Below are 17,038 nucleotides of genomic sequence, written 5' to 3'. Positions count from 1 at the left end.
TCCAAGCCCCATACTAATTGGCACCCTAATCAAGTCAAGCATTTATTTTTAGTACTAGAAAGCCTCAAAAGCAAACCCCCCTAGTAGCGCTGATATCCATTCCTTCTTCTAAAAAGGATATGATTGCGCAGCTGCATCAGCAAGCTGCATCCTACATACTGCATGGGACAGGGTCTCTGACGAGCTGCGCTCTGCCACGTCTTGGGTCGCTGTCTGCAACATAGCACCCACCTGGAAGTATTGCCTTTCCTTGACCAATGTCGTTATCAGCAAGGTGTCGGTGAGGGCAGAATTCCCTTCTCCCATCTGACGTGCAGCACTGGGATTGGGGTTCCAACAACCTCAATTCTCTATGCGGGCCGTCCGGGATGTCACAAGCACCTGGTCTACCTGACAGTGATTCGCAGCAGTGATCCGGAAGACCAAGCCCTGTCAGGTTGCAATACTAGCGGAACGGTCTCCCCTCCCGAACCCGGTATCCTATGCTCGCAAGAACCACTACTTGAACAACGCCGAGATGATAATTTCGTCGTTTAGTCATTTGATCCACTTGGCCCTCTTTCAGACTAAATAAAACCAGTTCAGCCCCTTCGATCACCTCAGCTTGACTAAGGCAATATAGGGTTCGTACGACAAAATATACAGCTATTTTAGTGCCGCTGCAGGCTATAAAATCAGGTAGCAGCAGCCTAAGGCTTTCCCGGGTGATATCAGTTGAGAAAATGCCGCAATTTCCGGAGCCGTCTTGGCTGCATCCGGTGAATCAATTTAGGGTAACATTGAGTATACCTCCTCTTTTCGCGAGAATAAAGACAACAAGGGTAATCCAATCGGCTTTACGCGACCGCCGTGGGACGGGCCGGTCTTAGCAATAATATTTAGTGAGCTACAGTACTAATGGAGTGTGCTATTGTACGGTACATAAGGCTCTACATTGTGGAGCGTTCCCTTTTGCACCTGTATCTGCGTCACCAAGTTAAGACACCCCGCAAACCCTACTCTCAGCCTCCGTATTCTTTTGTTGGTGTTTTTCTTTTTACTGTTGAGCTTCTAGTCTCCCCTCTGGGAATGTGTGTGCTAGGGCACACTAACCTCTTGATACTACGTACAATCTCTTTACTAAGCTCATCCACAGCTGCTCAGTTCTCACCAGAACCTAAAGTGCACCCTTTCACATCTTCTCCTATTGAACTTGTCCTATTGAGCTTGTCCTTTAATACGACTCTTTGTTGATTTGAGCCTGGATTCGCTTCTCGTCGAACTAGAAAGTCGTTAGCATGTTATCGGAAGGGGCTTAATACGGAGGATTATTACTCACTTTGGCTTTCTTAGCAAAATCCCACAGAACTACCTCGTTACAAAAGACGATGAAAGACAAATCCTGGTTGAGGTTCAGGGCATCACTGTCTAGCTTAAGTTGGGCGGCCCTGACCAGCTCAACTGCATTGCGCTTGCGGTGAAGCCACAGCTTCACGACGGCGTTCATAGTCGGCATGGTATCACCACCAAAGTACGGTCTGGTGTCAGATCCTGGAACTGGAATGTGAACGGTGGCGCGGTAGAGAGTGTCCTTGGGAATCAATTTGACAATCTGATTCGCCAGGTCCACCCCAAAGGTATCGTTGGACGAGATTTGAGGCTTCGCTGCGGCCCAGAAAAAGGCTACAACCGGACCGGAGCCAATCTTGTCGGTCACTGTCTCACTCCTGTCGATAGACCCAAGCACAGGCTTCTCATATGCCAACATGGAGAATGCAGTTGCAAGATCATTGAAGTTATAACCGTCAGGCCCGGTCACTTCGGCCGTGTAATTCGTTGCAGGCGGCGATGTGAACGAAGTGGAAGAGTTCCCGTAGAGCTCAGTGACATCGTCCCGGCCCACGTAGATCTGGTTCGGGACGCTGTCGTTGACACCGAAAGCGGAGTCAAACGTGTGGTCCTGGATGTAGGCCGCAGGGAAAGAATTGTCTCGGGGTCCATTCCACGACTTGAGGCCGTGTATTAGAGCGTGGTAGTTGACGTATTCCTTGTGTGTCAACCCAGACCGGCGGCGCACAATGGCAATCTGCTTGGGGATGAGTTCGGTGTCTCGCTGTTGCGGCGATGCCGAAGCACTGGCGAGGCCGATGGAGGCGAAGATAAAAAGACCAGGAAGCATGGCTGTCGAGCGCTTAGATGACGTGCGAGTCTTGATGTGATGTGTGCTGGATTGAGTGGACATATCGTTGCGACCTTCTCTTCTTATGAGAACTGCAGCTTCATTTCATCCAGCCTGCCGACGGACGGCCCCACGACGAGACCTCCAAAAGCCCCATGCCGTCGGAAGAAACGGCCTTCGACGGGATGTCCGTGCTCGACTAGGAAGGCTCGTTTAGCCATCGAATTCGTTTAGCTTCGGGTGCTAAAGACGGCTCGCGAGACAGACCTGTCTGGAAGGCTGTGCTGCTTTTGCATGGCTGGTAACTTCAAGAGCTGTCGTGGAGGATTTTTATCGCAGGTAACACCAAGATGCAACGCCGTACATCACTAATACGGCCGGCTTGGACGCTTTGCTTCGAGCCTTTTCTCCAGTCTCATGTCAAAACGGTCGAAGGAATGCGTGGGCCCACACCTTAACGCGGTTGGAGCATAATTAACTGTGTTAAAGAGCTTTCCGACAGTGGGGGAAGGGCTAACGCAAAACACTTTGTATTTGTAGTCCCGCTTAGTAAACTGTCATCATGAACCCCTGCGTCGCTAATTTCCGTTGCCTTCAGGCTCAAACTTAGACAGGGTTCCTTCCATACTATCTCTCATTGGGATGTCTTTGAGTGGTAGAGAAAGGTTGTTATATCCACCTAATGCAGTTGTAGAACCACACGGTGGCTGTGTAGGATTATACGAGTTATATCGTTTAACCTCGGGCCCCCACCTCCACTTTCCGGATCACTTTAGACCTTGGTCCGTTTCTCATACGATCTACAAACCTTCTGCGGTGAGCCGAGGCGAGACACAGATTCGTAAGTGTGGATGAACATCCCCGGGTGACCTCGCTACCAATGTCGAATGTTTCCATTGTCGTCTGTTTCCTATCCCCGATGACTTCTTCGGCGTGATCTGGGCCGGCGACATGATTCAATGGAGGGCGGGATTTCCAACAACCCTACAACACATGTATTTCCCATTTTCCACGGAGAATTGATTAGCAACGACATTGTGGTCAATACTTTACCAAGTTCCGGCCACGGATGTTTTGTGGCAAGTTCGGCATACTCATAAGTGATTGATAGCAAACTTCACAACACCGGCCAGCGAAAAGAAAAGGGCCTGATCAAATCCATGGCCATAAAATACTCACTGATGGCCACTTCCGACGGCTCATCGCGGTCTCTAAACGTGACAGACAAAGTATTTGGTTGTGGTGCCGTGCGCATTTATAGAGAAGACGCGGCCCTGGGACTGCAGATTTGAAATGAAGGATGATTGCCTTGAAAGTCAAGTCTACGCATACCCAAGCGTAATCTCAAGAAGTAATTCTGAAACTAGAGCTACCTAAATCCCGACTATCAATGCTTCATTGCCAGCCCCCTTGAGCAGAACTAGAAATCTTGTATGTATTTTGCCTCGACATGGCCCACAGGCTCATTCTGGTATGCAACAACAAAATCCAGAGTTGTGCTGCCTAACAGCACAAATATTTCAAATGTCATATCTCGCCATTTCCCTGGAACTGCAGCGCTCTTGTAGCTCGTTTCCATCCAAATCTTGTACTCCGGGACATTGAAATCTACCGAGCATAGCTGTTTTACATCTGTCATCCTCGTCGTTAGAATCAAACAGTGGAGAATTTATCATTGGTATTTGAAACTTACTCTCATCCATTCTCGATGGAGGTTCAGGTTCCTCGGAGTACAAGAGCTCATGTGAGAAATTCCGGTCCCCGATGCTGCGAAACCCCACACCATGAACAGAGCTAACGACCATGATGTTGAGGACTCGCTCCTTTGTGACTGTTTCACCCTTCATCGTGTTAGATAAGGGAGCGTATTTCTCTGAACTCGTGACTCACCCTTCTCAGTAGCCACCTCATTTGATTGCTCGCCAGATAGGTGTTGTTTGAAGGATCCAGCACCCTATCCTCCCAGAGATGTATCTTGCGGTCAAACGGCATAGCTAGGGACACTCCGTAGCTGTACTTAGAAATCCGCGATATGACAGTAGGTTTGTGCTGCTCTTCTGCTCCAACGCCTGGACGATGGGCATGCTCAAGTCCCCACATACAAGCACCTCGACAAATGGCAGACCAACTAAAATAACATTAGAACTCAGTGAAATTGAGGCTTCACGAACAATTACTTACGCCCCATCCACTTGAAGCACCTTGATACCAAGAGATGAGAATGAGCTCTCGAGTCGTTGGTGTAGGTACTTGCTAGATCCAAATCCGCCAACGAGTAGAATGGCCTACGTTAAGAGTGATTTTAGCTAGTCAACAGGCACAATGGTATAGATTTGGACTGCGTAGCTTACCTTCACCTTAGACCCACGGTCTTCAACCTGGTTTACTTGCTCCTGGACCAGAGTGTCGATCTGGTCACAGACATAATCAAAGACTGTCCGGAGCATGGATCTAAGATGTCCGTGGTTAGAAAAAGCGCAACAAGAATATAGAAAAACAAGGACCTTTTTAGAGTGATGCAGTCATCCTCAATACCTTCATCAGCGTTGTCTTCAACGCCCCTCAAGTCGACGGAATAGTCTTTGTTAGAATCCGATGTAAAGGATCGCTTGACACCAAGCTCAAACATCTTCATCATTCGAAGCTTATGAATCGGTTTGATCCTGGCATATTGCGTTTCGCCAACCAGTGTACGAATGCGTTTCTCGAACGACGTGTCGAGGAAGATAGAGCCACACACGCCGCCTATTCCACTGTCAGCAAATGATGTCGATCTGGGATGCAGGAATGAATCCATACCGTCTCCAATGGCACACTCCTCGATCTCGAGAGGATTTGTTTGGTTCACTTTATAGCTGATTAGATCCTGACGGCATATTAGTGACTCCAGCGTTTGTCTAGCCGACAAAGATACCCACGACTGTACCTCCTCCAGCATCACACACTATAAAGGCGTCACCAGGCTACTCTGATTAGTTCAAGCTCTAGACAAGCATGTACTTCGAAGACATATCGACAGCGCATTGTCTTCGGCCTTGTCGTGGAGTGTCGCCAACGCAGCAGCCTCGGGTTCTGTGACCAACTTGATGTTGGCAGGCAAGTTTGCATCACGCGCAGCCTTCAGAGTCTTGTCTTTTGCCGCATGGGACCACATGGCCGGGCCGGTAAGGACTACGTGAATGGTGAATGTTTCCTCCCAATCATCATCGCCGACTCGCTTCCGGATACGTTCCGTAGTGTATCGCCAAATCTCGCGCAGATAGTCGCGGACAACTTCTTCGGCCGTCTTGTTGAGCTTCTGGAGGGGCTCGTTGCTGTCACGAACATCTTGGACTGTTCTTGCATACTTCGATTCGGGTTCGAGGAGAATCTTGATCCACCGAAATGATTCCTCCTTGCAGCTCACTTCGTAGCCCCAGTTCGCGACGCGTCCGTTGTTGTAGGATATGATGGAAGGGACTTTGTCTTGATTTGCGAGGGAATCACCCAGGTTGGGCCAATCTGTGATGAGTCGAATCTTCTTTTGGCCCTCGTTGATGGCCCACGAGACACCTGAATGACTGAGCAGAACGATTTAGCATTTGATTGCCCAAAACCGATACTATAACACCGACTTACGTTGTCCCGAAGTCAATCCCCACCATAATTTCCAAGCTGAGCGAATTCATCCTGCGGAATCAGGAGGAAATTAACGTGGGGATTTGATTTGGAGGACGTGTCAAGATCTGGGGTGAGACGCAGGGTAAATCCACGGTTGGCGAGATGTTGGATGGTGGAGGCTCATCCAAATACCCTCACAGGAGGTTTGAGGACGGGTAGACCCTCAAGAGAAACGCAGGACAAGCAAAGCGCCTGATGGAATCCGAACAGCGGAGAGGGTAAATCGCCGGATTGTTGAAGATGGAATCGAAACAGTTACGGCTATAACCCTAAACAACTTGGCTGTGGTCAGCTGCCAGCCACGCCGATATTCCCTAGCAGGATCTAGAGCGATCCAGCTACCGCCACTGCTCATCAGCCCTCCCAAGTTTCGTTTTCCGGCATCTTTAGTCAGCTCACTGAGCATGTCTCTGGTGTATTGGGTCTGTCTTGCCAGCCACTGGCCCACAAGCCTTGTGCGGCTGAAGTGAGCCTGAAACTTGCCGTGAGAACTGATGTGGAGGGTGAGCCTATTGGCAGAGAAGGAAGACGGTTCAAGACAGCCCAGGATTGAGTTCGTGTCACAAATGGCGGCACTTGGCACGATTCCAAGATTTACACGGCAAGGCTGTGTAATTCCTCTAACTTCTTCTATGAGGTACCACGCATGTATAGTGAGCCTCGCCCCGCAATATACGGCTGCGGTCTTATATCAATACTCCACGTTATCGCTGCAAATGGTTGAGGTAGTCAGCCACTCGGACGCTATTGGACGCCATATGGAGGCAAATGCCTTACGAGACGAAATCAGGCTACTGGGCGCCATAGTGTTGAATCTAGGGATTTCGCTATTTCCGGCTGACGGTAGAAGACGATCACTTGATTGTCCTGGTTCCTGGCTCAGTGATGGTACTCACTTTCACAGCCTCTTGATTTACATACCGTAATCACCTCTGGTTATATGCGATCCAGCCTGGATTTTCACAAAACTCAGGGTCCCCATACTTTGACTCTCGCGTACTCACTTTGCACCTCCAATTCACGATTCTTGCATCAACTACTGTTTGCTTCGCACACAATATGGACAGTTCGGAAGAACAGACTCCATCTCCCCCTCGGGTCAATGGCATGAGCATGGTGGTGGTGATGGGGGTTACAGGCTCCGGAAAGAGCTACCTCATCAACAAGTTGGCGGGAAGAGAGGTCGTCAAAGAGGGTGCCGACTTGGAGGCTTGTGAGTAGACTCAAGAAGCCTCACTGAATCGTATCAATGTCATGTTGCTAATGTTATCCACAGGCACGCAAGAATGTCAGATGATTCCGGTGGATCTCGGCAACACCAAGGTGCTATTGATTGACACGCCGGGATTTGACGATACGAAGCGATCGGATGCTGAGATCTTGAACGAAATTGCAAGGCTGCTTGCAGCATAATACGGACTCGGATTCGAGCTCAAGGGCATAATCTATGTCCATCGAATCACCGACATTCGTTACTACGGTTCCGCGGTCAAGACATTCGAGATCTTCAAGAGAATATGCGGTGAAACAGCACTCCCCAATGTGTTGTTAACCACGACCCGCTGGCATGAGGTTGATGAACCAACGGAAGCATCACGAGAGCGCCAACTTCGGGACGACTTCTGGGCTTATATGGTTGGTCGCGGCTCGCTCATGAGCCGCTTCCACGGCGACCGCACATCGGCCGTTGCCCTCATCAGCCAACTCGTCATCAAGGAGCCTATCGTGCTTCGCCTCCAACATGAGATGATCAACGAAGGCAAGAAGTTGGACGAGACCGAGGCTGGATCCTATGTCAGCGATGGCCTTGGTGAGATCCGCAAGCAGTACCTGCAGCAGCTGGAATCACTCGAGGAGATGCGACAGAATCTACAGGAGCAAGACCGCGCAATGCGGCGTAGATTGAAGCTAGATTTTGAGCGTGGACGCGAGCAGCTACTGGAGACGGAGAAGCAACAGGTCAGTCTACGCGCCGACGTTGCAGCGGAGGTGAAGGAGCAGATCCAGACAGAGGCTAAGCGTAAAACCAGCGGGCTCCGCAGGGTGATTTAATTCATTCCAACAGCACTGAGCCTCTTGGGAATCTTCGTTGGGTTCCTCCAGGGGCTGTGGAGTTGTTGGCGGCTTGGGTGGATGGGATCCCAGATTGGTTCTCAGACTTAGAGCTATAGTCGCCTGTAGCAATGGCGAAACCGCCCCGGCCTCGGCTGTCAAACCGAGCTGCTAGATATGATTGGATAGCAATACGATGTGTTTTTTTTTGGACGAGACTGCTGCAACAAGAATGTGCTTTTAGTTTAGTGCTACATGGTTAAGAGCATGAGACACGACGCTCGGCAGAGTCCGGCAACGTCCATGCAATCGTACTGTCCCATTCTGTCACGCTAGTTGATCAGACCAAACGTGGAATGCACACTGCAACAAGAAGCGCTAGTGGTTGCATATGTAAGAGATATGTATTAGTTAACAGTGGCGCCTCAGTCCACAAGCGACCTCTGGGTAACTTCCCTCACAACACAAAGGATTGTCGATGGTGACACGCCTTTAGACAGGGCAGGATGCGAGAAGAGTCTCGATCTCTCAGCCCTGGACCAGAACGGCAGAATGAGACATATTGGCCTTTGTTGAAGGGACCAGGCGTATATGCTAGATCCACACACGCAAGCCATAGATATGGAGTTCCTCTTTTGCCTCGCGAGCTTAGTGGCTCAACAGTTATCACAGAACTTTCAGAGCCGGATGTTGCACTTAGGGGCGGTTCTCGACCCTACGCCACACACACACCAGGCCGACATTAATAGATGATGGGCATGCCTAGGAGTTACACCAAGGGCGTGCCATGGGAGGAATGTGCAGATCACCGCCAATAAAGGAGCCTACTCCATCAAGAAGAGAGACCTGTCTTTAGGGGATCCAACATCACCGGTATTCCCAACGGGGCAGCTTACGTTGATTCTTACCCGGACCATCACGCCTCACAACCTCGGCCCGGGTATGGAGAACCTCGTAGGTGACACTTGCGTATTCCTCTGCATCTGTCTGACCTGTAATAGCCCGGAGAATTCATCAGAAACCAAAAAAATGAGAGAGAAAAAGGTGAACGTGATCGTCCTCGAGATCGTGACCACGACCGTGAGTGTCGTTCGGAAACCAGTGCGTCAGGCACGACGAGCCGTCTCCGAAATAAATTAAAAACAGTAATGAGTCGCGAATCGAACAATCATGGCCCGTACCAGGGCGCGCCCCGTGGCCCACCTGATGGTCACGCTATGGATGACTTCGATTCGCATAATACTGGTCCCCAACCAGTAGTGTATCAGCGCAAGTTTGAGAGTCTCCAGCACCAACTTGCTTCTGCAAACTCCAACATTGACACTCTCAAGGCCGAGCTGCAAGTCAAGGATGAACAAGCTGCCCAACTAAAGAAGCGGAACAGCGCCATGCAGTCGTCTCGTGACGCGCAAGAGGAGCTTCTCGGTCGACAGGAACAGGATCTGACCATCTTAGCAAACTTTGAAGGCATTTCCCTCCAGTTGAAGAGCTGGACAAGCAAGTTCTGCAACGCAGCCAATAATCCAATGACGGTGACTGGAATACAAAAGGACAACTTGTCCCAGATTCGTCGAGTTCTCCCATCCCTCCAGGACCATGAAGATCTGCCCAGGTTCTTGCCTCCGAATGATCTTCGGCGTCGGCGCAAGTTCGTTCGTGGGTGGGTTGGTCTTATTTTGGCAGAGACCATGATCCGTTCTTTGCCTGTACCATCGCATCCTGCAAGTTCGGGACATGACCTGTGGATGCCCCCCGAGGCTTGTGGAGCCGTCAGAGAGCTTGAGACAACACTGCTCAGTTCTGGTACGCTATCAGGCGCCCCTTCGCATATTGAGATTGCTAACGAAAGCCTAGGCGAGGCTGTAGCCCTCGCCGCATTCCATCGATGGAGAACAACCACCATGGCTCTGCTGAGTAAAGTCTATCCTCCTGGTCGATGGCCACGGGATACTATCAACTCGGTCGAAGACAAGGTAGACTTCACTCTCGAAGTCATCCTTCCTCTTACCTCACAGCCAGACATAGGAGAACTGAGACAGAAGCTCATAGACAACATATTTCTCCCCGCCTTGGAGTTCTCGCAGCTTCTCCGCCGACAGTGCGCGAGCTGGAGCGTTCGCTTTCCGCCCCTGATATCTGTCAACCCACTGCCGCACGATGAATGCGCCGTCGTTATTGTCATCGAACCCTCAACTATGGAAGATATGGACAGTCAACCCGAAGATGACCTGGAGACATCTGTTGACCACTGTTTGAAGTCCGTGGAGATTGTTGTGACCCCGGCGCTGTTCAAGAGTGGTAAACATGACGGACTGCGGTATGACACCGAGTCTACAAGGAAAAGGCCGAGGTTTCATGTGCCGAGATTGGGAGGGCAGATTAGGTTGTAGTTTGGCAAAAGAGCAGTAAAATAAATCACAGAAAATATAGGCTGGTATATATTGTGATGAGGCCAACGGTCTACCTGGAGTTTTAATACAGCAGAGGCCAGCAGCCAACTCAGTATGGCTCTACTTAAAGCGTCTTGTCTACTTTTTCTTTAAAAGAAAAACACGTTTTCCTTGTCTCCAATTTTGCATTACACCTTGCGTCGCTTCACACTTATTTGCAGACGTTGCAGCAGCTCTTATTAATATCTTCCTTCTCTCTTTCTCCGGTAATATCAGAAATCAGAGCACCAATTTCTCCGTGTATTTCAATCCCCTGGGTGACAGCTTTTGCGTTGCCTTCTCTTATCTTTGATCCTTTTCCAGCTCCTACCCTGCGGACGGGTGTGGTCTACACTAAAGGCCTCTTCGACCAACAAAGTATACAGTTTGCCCTGGTTGTCTTCATTCCCTTTTTTCGGTTCATCCTTGCCTGCTAGGTTCCTCACCGTCTCTACACGGGCATCTGGGCATTCGTGTGCTCAGTACTGGTATAAGAATACTATTAATACCTGAAGGAAACGTACACGCTACAGAACTACCCACAGTTATCAAGAGGTTAGGGTGCCCTAGTACACACATACCCAGAGGGGGGACTAGAAGCTCAACAGTAAAAAAAAACACCAACAATAGTATCAACAATACAGACCATATACCCAGTCTATTCAAAGGTCAACAGTAATACCCACAGTTATATCACAATATATCGCGTCCGATTTAGAGATGACGAACCACAATCTTTCCCACCGTACGTCCTCCTCTGAGCTTCGTGTACGCTTTCGGGGCGTCCTTCCACTCAAACTTTTCATCAATCACGGCCTGAACCTTTCCTTCAGCCATCCACTGGCCAATTTGTTTCAAATCGTCCTCGTTCATCTTCACCCTCACGGTGCGAAGTGTTCTCCGTCCACCTCCAAGAAATCCTGGCAAGATGCTCCTGCGAAGCATGGCGCCCACTGATTTCTGCATCGCAACCTGCGAAAACGTGCCGCCCTGCTTCAGAAACTGATCGCTCCGTTCGTATAGGTTGGCTGGGGTGCCAACATTGTCGACAGCGAGGTCAAAGACCTGCCCTTTCTGTTTCAATGCTTCGAGGATATCTGTCTGCCGATAGTCGATAACTTCGTCGGCTCCGATGCTGCGGCACAGCTTCACATTGCCCGTGGAGCACGTCGTCGTGACCTCGGCCCCAAGAGCCTTTGCGAATTGCACCATGAAGCTCCCCACTCCACCACTGCCGCCGTTTATAAAGACTTTCGATCCCGGCTTGACAATGTCCCGGGGAAGGGCTTGCAAGGCTGTCACGCCGGCTGTGCCCACAGCTGCAGCACCGTCGGGATCAACGCCCTTCGGAAGAGCTGTAATCCCAGAACATGGCGCAATAATGATCTGTCCAAGAGAGCCGAACTTGGGGAATTTTGTCGCAATGCTCAAGGCGCCGAAGACGAGCTGGCCTTCGGTGAAGGATTCGTTTGTGGCATGTTTCGCCTTCACGCGGCCGCAGAAGTCGAGGCCGGGACTCGCAGGTGGCTGCACCATGAATTTTCCGAACATGGGCATCTCGGGAAGTTTGTATTCGACGGGGTTGATGCCTGCCGTGATGACTTCGATAAGAACATCGTCATTGTTTAACGAGGATGCATCGGGAGGAGTAGCAGTCTCGTTGAGAGCGAGGGAGCTCTCTAGCGTATCCTTTATGGTTGTGTATTGCCAGGCTTGCATTTTTGCGAGGAGCTGAGCAGTCAATACGTTTCGAAGATGATGGAAGTTGACAGCCAGGAATTTGGCATGACAGTGTTGATTGGCATTGGAAAGGTGGGACACGTAGGTCCGAGTTGGATGTTAAATAAAGCTCGACAGGTTGCTAAGGGAGGAGCTTTGGTAATGAGACTCCGAGTAGTTGTTCGTGTTTTGACAAGGAAAGCATATGGACGAACACATGGCTTACGAATCTCCGTCAACCATTATTGCACCCAGCGGAGGGACTGGCGGACATTTCCCAATTAGTGTTAGATATCTCGGGTTCGGATTACAGGGATCACACCTGTTCAGAGATCTCGAACCGAATTCCGATGGGCACCTTTCCTGATTAGTGTTAGATCTTGTCGGGTTCGGATTCAAATCTTGAAGGATCCAATGAACATGATTCAACGATGATGGGTTTATTCTGGGGCAATGAGACCATACACATTATCGCGATTTAGTGACGAATGTGCTGAATTTGATTAAGTGATGAGACAACACCAACGAGCTCCAGCAGACCCAGTCCGTACTCCGCAATTTCCGCCCGCTAATTTTGTCGGGATTCAATCTGTTATTGCCTCCAGGAATCCAATATCCAAAAGAAACGCAAGCCCTCAGGCTTCACCAATATAGGCTAAGGGCCACTCAATGTACTCCTTCCACGGTGACGTAAGACACTCCGCAATCGTAGTGGCAATGCAGCGTCCCCATCCTCTCATAAACCAGAATTCCGACCCTGCAGCGTGAAGGACTGTGCAATAATGGGCCACGATGACCAGGGCAGCCGGGTGGCGTTCGCGCAGAAGAGCAAGAAAGTCATCATTTAGAGTCATGGGCCAGACAATAGCAACGGTAAGCTCAGGAGTTGTAGTTGAAGCTCTGGCAATACTTTCCTGAAGACCGGCAATTGCTCCGTCTGCTAGAGCTTGGGTACTGTTTTCATGCAAAGTTCGACGAATCTCAGGAATCTTCTCAAGCAGTAGATTGAGTAGCCTGGATTCTATCGGATGAGGAACGCAATCCATGAAATCTCCAAGTGAGCCCTGTTGGATGTCCTTTTTGGAAGAGCCTAGGATGCCGCTCACGCCTCGGATGAGAGTAAAAATATCGACAATGTTGTCCATTTCAGACTGGCGGGTTTTGTGCAGGGCTGGAGAAGAGGCGGCCAATGCCCCAATGAACAGCAGCGAGGACGCAGCGAAGAGCGCATGGCAGTTGCCGGAGGTGACGTTGGAGACCTCTGCATTGATGCCGCAGATTGCGTGCTGCTGATGTTGGAGAGCTTGGGTGAAATGTATCTGGCTTCGAGCCGGTTGAAGGCTGGCAAGGTGGAATGCTGAGACTGCGAGGATCTGGTGCATGAGGAACGGGTATGATATGGCCTCCTTTGGTATCTCGGTTTGCCACACTCGCAGGCTGGCTCCTGGCAGGGTTCCAGATGTAAGGGAGGTGTAGTGGTTCATCAAGCCCAGGTCCATGGCCCAGTTGAATGCCTGTTCAGGTTGAAGTCCCACGCAAGGTTGAAGGCCCACACTAGGTTGGGTTATATGGGAGAACAGCTCTGATACGAACACTGGATGTGGTGGATCTGCGAGATTGGTTCGAGGAGGCGAGGCACTGGGAGTGGCCAGCACGATCTCTTCCCGTCGTCTTGCCCTCGCATCCGGCGGAGTTTGAGCACTGGATGCCCCATTGATCTTGCTAGATGACGGAGAAAGACTACAACAGTCGCGGAGTTTGACACAGGCGCCGCATGGACGCCGCTCGTCGCACTTCTAGGGTCAGCGGCCGCTCTCCAACCATCTTCGGCATGCCCGGAATCCTAATGGGGTTTTCACACCTTGACCTTTCGCTCTTTACAACGGGAGCAACCGTTGCGGGACTTCTTGTGCCCAATCCTTGCCATTCGGGCGATGGGCCTGAGGTGATTCCAGACGTCGAGTGTACGGGGCTGAGGTCGTTGCGAGGAGATTGTGTCTGGGGAGAAAGCCTCTAGGCCGTTTTCGAATCCGAGCAGCACTTAACATCAGCGTGAATCCGAGCGACCATTGACCGCTACTTAAATAAGAGGGGGGTGGGGAATAGACTAATACCGTACTACGTAGTCCGCCTGGAATGCAACTCCGCCACGATTCGGGACGCGTTCCGCCGGGAGGCGCCAGGGCCACTTGGCTTTGTTTGAGTGTGCGTGGGGTCTTGTTGCGGACGAATAAAGAATACGGATACAGATACTTGGCGCAATTAATCTGGCCGTTGTTCTTCTGTCGGCATCCCTGCTGCAACCTGGACACAACCAAGGAGATGTCGTCTTTTACGATATTTGCTTGGCGACGCTTCCATGCTGGCATTTCTTCTGTTATTTTTGGGTACCAGGCCGAGTGCTATTGGTAAGAAGAGAGCTAGACCATTCCTTGAAAAGCCATCCCTGGAAGATAGCACCATGTAGCACAGCCTCAGCACTGCTCAAGGGCTCCAAGAAACCATGACGTTGCAAGTCAATGTCAAACTTAATTTGCACCGCATCTCACTGATCGAAGAATTGTGTGATATATCTATAAAACCCCAGCACATCAACCCAGCCGTACTTCAAACATCACGACTCCTCAGCACCAAGGTCCACAGCAACATCACAGCAACATTATCTATCCCTCAGACATCACCGAATCATGTCCTCTACACACCTTCCGAGAGAGGAGCCGGGCGAGTTTGTCTTCTACCACTATGATCCCTCCCTCGCCGCGGCCATCATTTTCATCGTTCTTTTCGGCATCTCGGCATTGTTACACCTCTGGCAAGTCATCAAGCTGCGGTCTTGGTACTTCATACCTTTTCTCATCGGTTGCATCTGTAAGTCTCGACCACGACCAAGCTCCACTCCTGGATACTAATATCTGCCGTCGTTCAGTTGAGATTGTGGGGTACATAGGGCGTGCGATGTCAGCGACAGAAACCCCGAACTGGTCCACCCGGTCGTTCACGATCCAGAGCCTCACCCTCCTCCTCGGCCCAGCTCTTCTCGCTGCTTCCATTTACATGGTCTTGGGTCGACTGATCCGTCTGCTTAATGCAGAGCACCTTTCTCCAATCAACCCGAAATGGCTGACGAAGCTTTTCGTCCTGGGCGATGTCTTGTCGTTCTTAACCCAAGGTGGAGGTAAGTTTACAACGGGTCCGGGAATCTGGGATGAGAAATATTGACCCAAAACTACAGGTGGTGCTATCCTTGCCCGCGCCAAGTCAATGAGTGATGTCAAGCTCGGCGAAAACGTCATCATCGCAGGCCTCGCCATTCAGATTGCCTTCTTCGGCGTCTTCATTGTCGTCATCTGCCTCTTTCATTACCGCATCCTTGCATCCCCAACCAGCTCCTGGCACTCCTCGACCATGGTCTGGCAACGCTTCCTCTGGATTCTCTACGCTGCAAGCGTTTTAATCATGATTCGATCGGTCTTCAGAGTTGCCGAGTATGTCATGGGAAATGATGGAGCACTACTAGCCAACGAGGTCTACCTTTATGTCTTCGACGCGGCGCTGATGTTTGTTGTGGCTGCAATGTTTAATTACTTCCACCCAGGCAAGATCATCCAGACCGAGGACAAGTCGGTCCTCACCTCGGAAAATGATAACTCAGTTGATATGTATTCTCTAACTGCCAGGCCGTCAGCAAACCAAGCGTAACGGAAATTCCGCGGCAAGGGTTGAAGGAGTGAGCAAGTCAGAGATATTCTATGATATTCCCCGAATATAGACTCAATGGGAGTAGCCTTGGAATAGTAAGCTAATATCACGGGCGGTCAGGGACATTTGGGCTAGCTGGTCGCTAGCTGAGACATCTTGGGGATGAAAGGAGAGATAGCCGCAGACAGAAAAGAGGAGGTACCCGGGGGCTTGAGTTTTCTTTTGTTTAGATTTATTTCCTTAAAGTCAAAGACATTCAGAACCATTGTAAGAGTTAATAAATTTATTGCTTTTACTTGAAGATATTTATTTAAGTTTATTTTTAATTAATATTTCAAGCTTTATTCAACTTCTCTCTTTTATTCACCTTCATACCAAGCTGCTGTGAATCTTATTAAAGTCTCAGTGGCAAAATTTCCTATCATTAACCAAATATTTAATTTTACAGAATAGTATTTTACTAAAAGACATGGACTTTTAATTGATTTAATTCTTTACGTCTAGGTTAATCCCTCGATAAGGGAATCTAATGTTTAAATTTACTGCATTTTCGTTATGCACGTCACAGTTGCCAAGGCCCGAGTGTGGGTTTCAAGCTGCTTTTTTTCCCTTTCTGCCGGAATCCTGTCTAACCTTTTCGGCCTGCAGCTATTCAAACCTTGACATATCTACCTTGCCATAGACTGACTGGATGATGAATAAGCAGGCATTCTGTAGGGTTGATGCGAAGGGATAACCCCAGGACCTTGTTTACCAAAGTCCTTGGCGCTTCGGACCTCTTTCCAACTCACAACAGCCATCCAGAAGCTGGCGAGGCTATCAAAGAAACGGATTAGTCTAACTTGATGAATCGGTTCAGATCAATGGCTAACTTACGTCATCACCAGACACATGAGTGCCACCAGCCAGCCGAAAGCGCAGCTAATTCCAACGCAAACCATGGAAATACCCCAAAGCGTCAAGATGATTACTACGAACCACAGGAAAACCTCTAATGTGTTGAGTATCGCGTAGGCTTTTAGACTAGCCCACTTTTGGAATCGGGAGACATGTTCGGTCAAAAGTTGGTACGCAATGACGATGATCGTTTTGCCGCTCTAGTCAAGTAATTAGCTCAAGTCTTCTTGGAATCCGTGATAATGCGCAAACCACTTACCATGCTGATGCCAATCATATCCAGTCGGTTCATCGGAATGTAGCTGGGCTTTGTCGCAATTTTGCCGATGGCGAGGGCTATGATAATAGCAATCAAGACAAACTGGCCTATATGGGCTTTGGTCTTGTATTCGGGATTGAAAAGAGGACTGCTGAAGAAACCCAT

The 17,038-nt window shown here is 49.8% G+C and overlaps 8 protein-coding genes across 8 annotated transcripts; 3 read left to right on the top strand and 5 right to left on the bottom strand.

The window, feature by feature from the left end:
• Window positions 1-1,294: 1,294 nt before the first annotated feature.
• BGZ61DRAFT_345250 (uncharacterized protein) lies at window positions 1,295-2,158 on the bottom strand (the record flags this gene model as incomplete). The annotated part of the gene is made up of 1 exon (XM_046239770.1): window positions 1,295-2,158. One exon carries the CDS (start codon window positions 2,156-2,158, stop codon window positions 1,295-1,297), a length of 864 nt encoding a protein of 287 aa, XP_046108924.1.
• Window positions 2,159-3,578: 1,420 nt separating this feature from the next.
• BGZ61DRAFT_491555 (uncharacterized protein) lies at window positions 3,579-5,826 on the bottom strand (the record flags this gene model as incomplete). Its single annotated transcript, XM_046250445.1, has 8 exons — window positions 3,579-3,790; window positions 3,852-3,882; window positions 4,049-4,169; window positions 4,663-4,903; window positions 4,958-5,024; window positions 5,077-5,102; window positions 5,159-5,718; window positions 5,777-5,826. 8 exons carry the CDS (start codon window positions 5,824-5,826, stop codon window positions 3,579-3,581), a joined length of 1,308 nt encoding a protein of 435 aa, XP_046108923.1.
• A 1,051-nt stretch (window positions 5,827-6,877) lies between these two features.
• On the top strand, window positions 6,878-7,870 carry BGZ61DRAFT_491554 (uncharacterized protein; the record flags this gene model as incomplete). Its single annotated transcript, XM_046250444.1, has 3 exons — window positions 6,878-7,031; window positions 7,095-7,141; window positions 7,250-7,870. 3 exons carry the CDS (start codon window positions 6,878-6,880, stop codon window positions 7,868-7,870), a joined length of 822 nt encoding a protein of 273 aa, XP_046108922.1.
• A 1,148-nt stretch (window positions 7,871-9,018) lies between these two features.
• BGZ61DRAFT_529332 (uncharacterized protein) lies at window positions 9,019-10,260 on the top strand (the record flags this gene model as incomplete). Its single annotated transcript, XM_046253385.1, has 2 exons — window positions 9,019-9,673; window positions 9,725-10,260. The coding sequence occupies 2 exons, from the start codon at window positions 9,019-9,021 to the stop codon at window positions 10,258-10,260; spliced, it is 1,191 nt and encodes a 396-aa protein (XP_046108921.1).
• A 753-nt stretch (window positions 10,261-11,013) lies between these two features.
• Window positions 11,014-12,018, bottom strand: BGZ61DRAFT_343850 (uncharacterized protein; the record flags this gene model as incomplete). Its single annotated transcript, XM_046239635.1, has 1 exon — window positions 11,014-12,018. The coding sequence occupies one exon, from the start codon at window positions 12,016-12,018 to the stop codon at window positions 11,014-11,016; it is 1,005 nt and encodes a 334-aa protein (XP_046108920.1).
• A 429-nt stretch (window positions 12,019-12,447) lies between these two features.
• BGZ61DRAFT_445839 (uncharacterized protein) lies at window positions 12,448-14,053 on the bottom strand. The gene is made up of 2 exons (XM_046245137.1): window positions 13,880-14,053; window positions 12,448-13,811 (listed from the first exon to the last, which is right to left on the bottom strand). Exons 1-2 carry the CDS (start codon window positions 13,943-13,945, stop codon window positions 12,654-12,656), a joined length of 1,224 nt encoding a protein of 407 aa, XP_046108919.1. The 5' UTR covers window positions 13,946-14,053; the 3' UTR covers window positions 12,448-12,653.
• Window positions 14,054-14,658: 605 nt separating this feature from the next.
• BGZ61DRAFT_566449 (RTA1 like protein-domain-containing protein) lies at window positions 14,659-15,717 on the top strand (the record flags this gene model as incomplete). The annotated part of the gene is made up of 3 exons (XM_046255927.1): window positions 14,659-14,886; window positions 14,945-15,193; window positions 15,251-15,717. Exons 1-3 carry the CDS (start codon window positions 14,706-14,708, stop codon window positions 15,715-15,717), a joined length of 897 nt encoding a protein of 298 aa, XP_046108918.1. The 5' UTR covers window positions 14,659-14,705.
• Window positions 15,718-16,385: 668 nt separating this feature from the next.
• Window positions 16,386-17,038, bottom strand: BGZ61DRAFT_529328 (uncharacterized protein; the record flags this gene model as incomplete). Its single annotated transcript, XM_046253384.1, has 3 exons — window positions 16,386-16,533; window positions 16,594-16,814; window positions 16,874-17,038. The coding sequence occupies 3 exons, from the start codon at window positions 17,036-17,038 to the stop codon at window positions 16,386-16,388; spliced, it is 534 nt and encodes a 177-aa protein (XP_046108917.1).

Source organism: Ilyonectria robusta, assembly GCF_021365365.1.
Source record: "Ilyonectria robusta strain PMI_751 chromosome Unknown BGZ61scaffold_4, whole genome shotgun sequence".
Classification (NCBI taxonomy): Eukaryota; Fungi; Ascomycota; class Sordariomycetes; order Hypocreales; family Nectriaceae; genus Ilyonectria; species Ilyonectria robusta.
The sequence above is the reverse complement of the archived record's forward strand: the minus strand, read 5'-3'. Positions and strand labels throughout refer to the sequence as shown.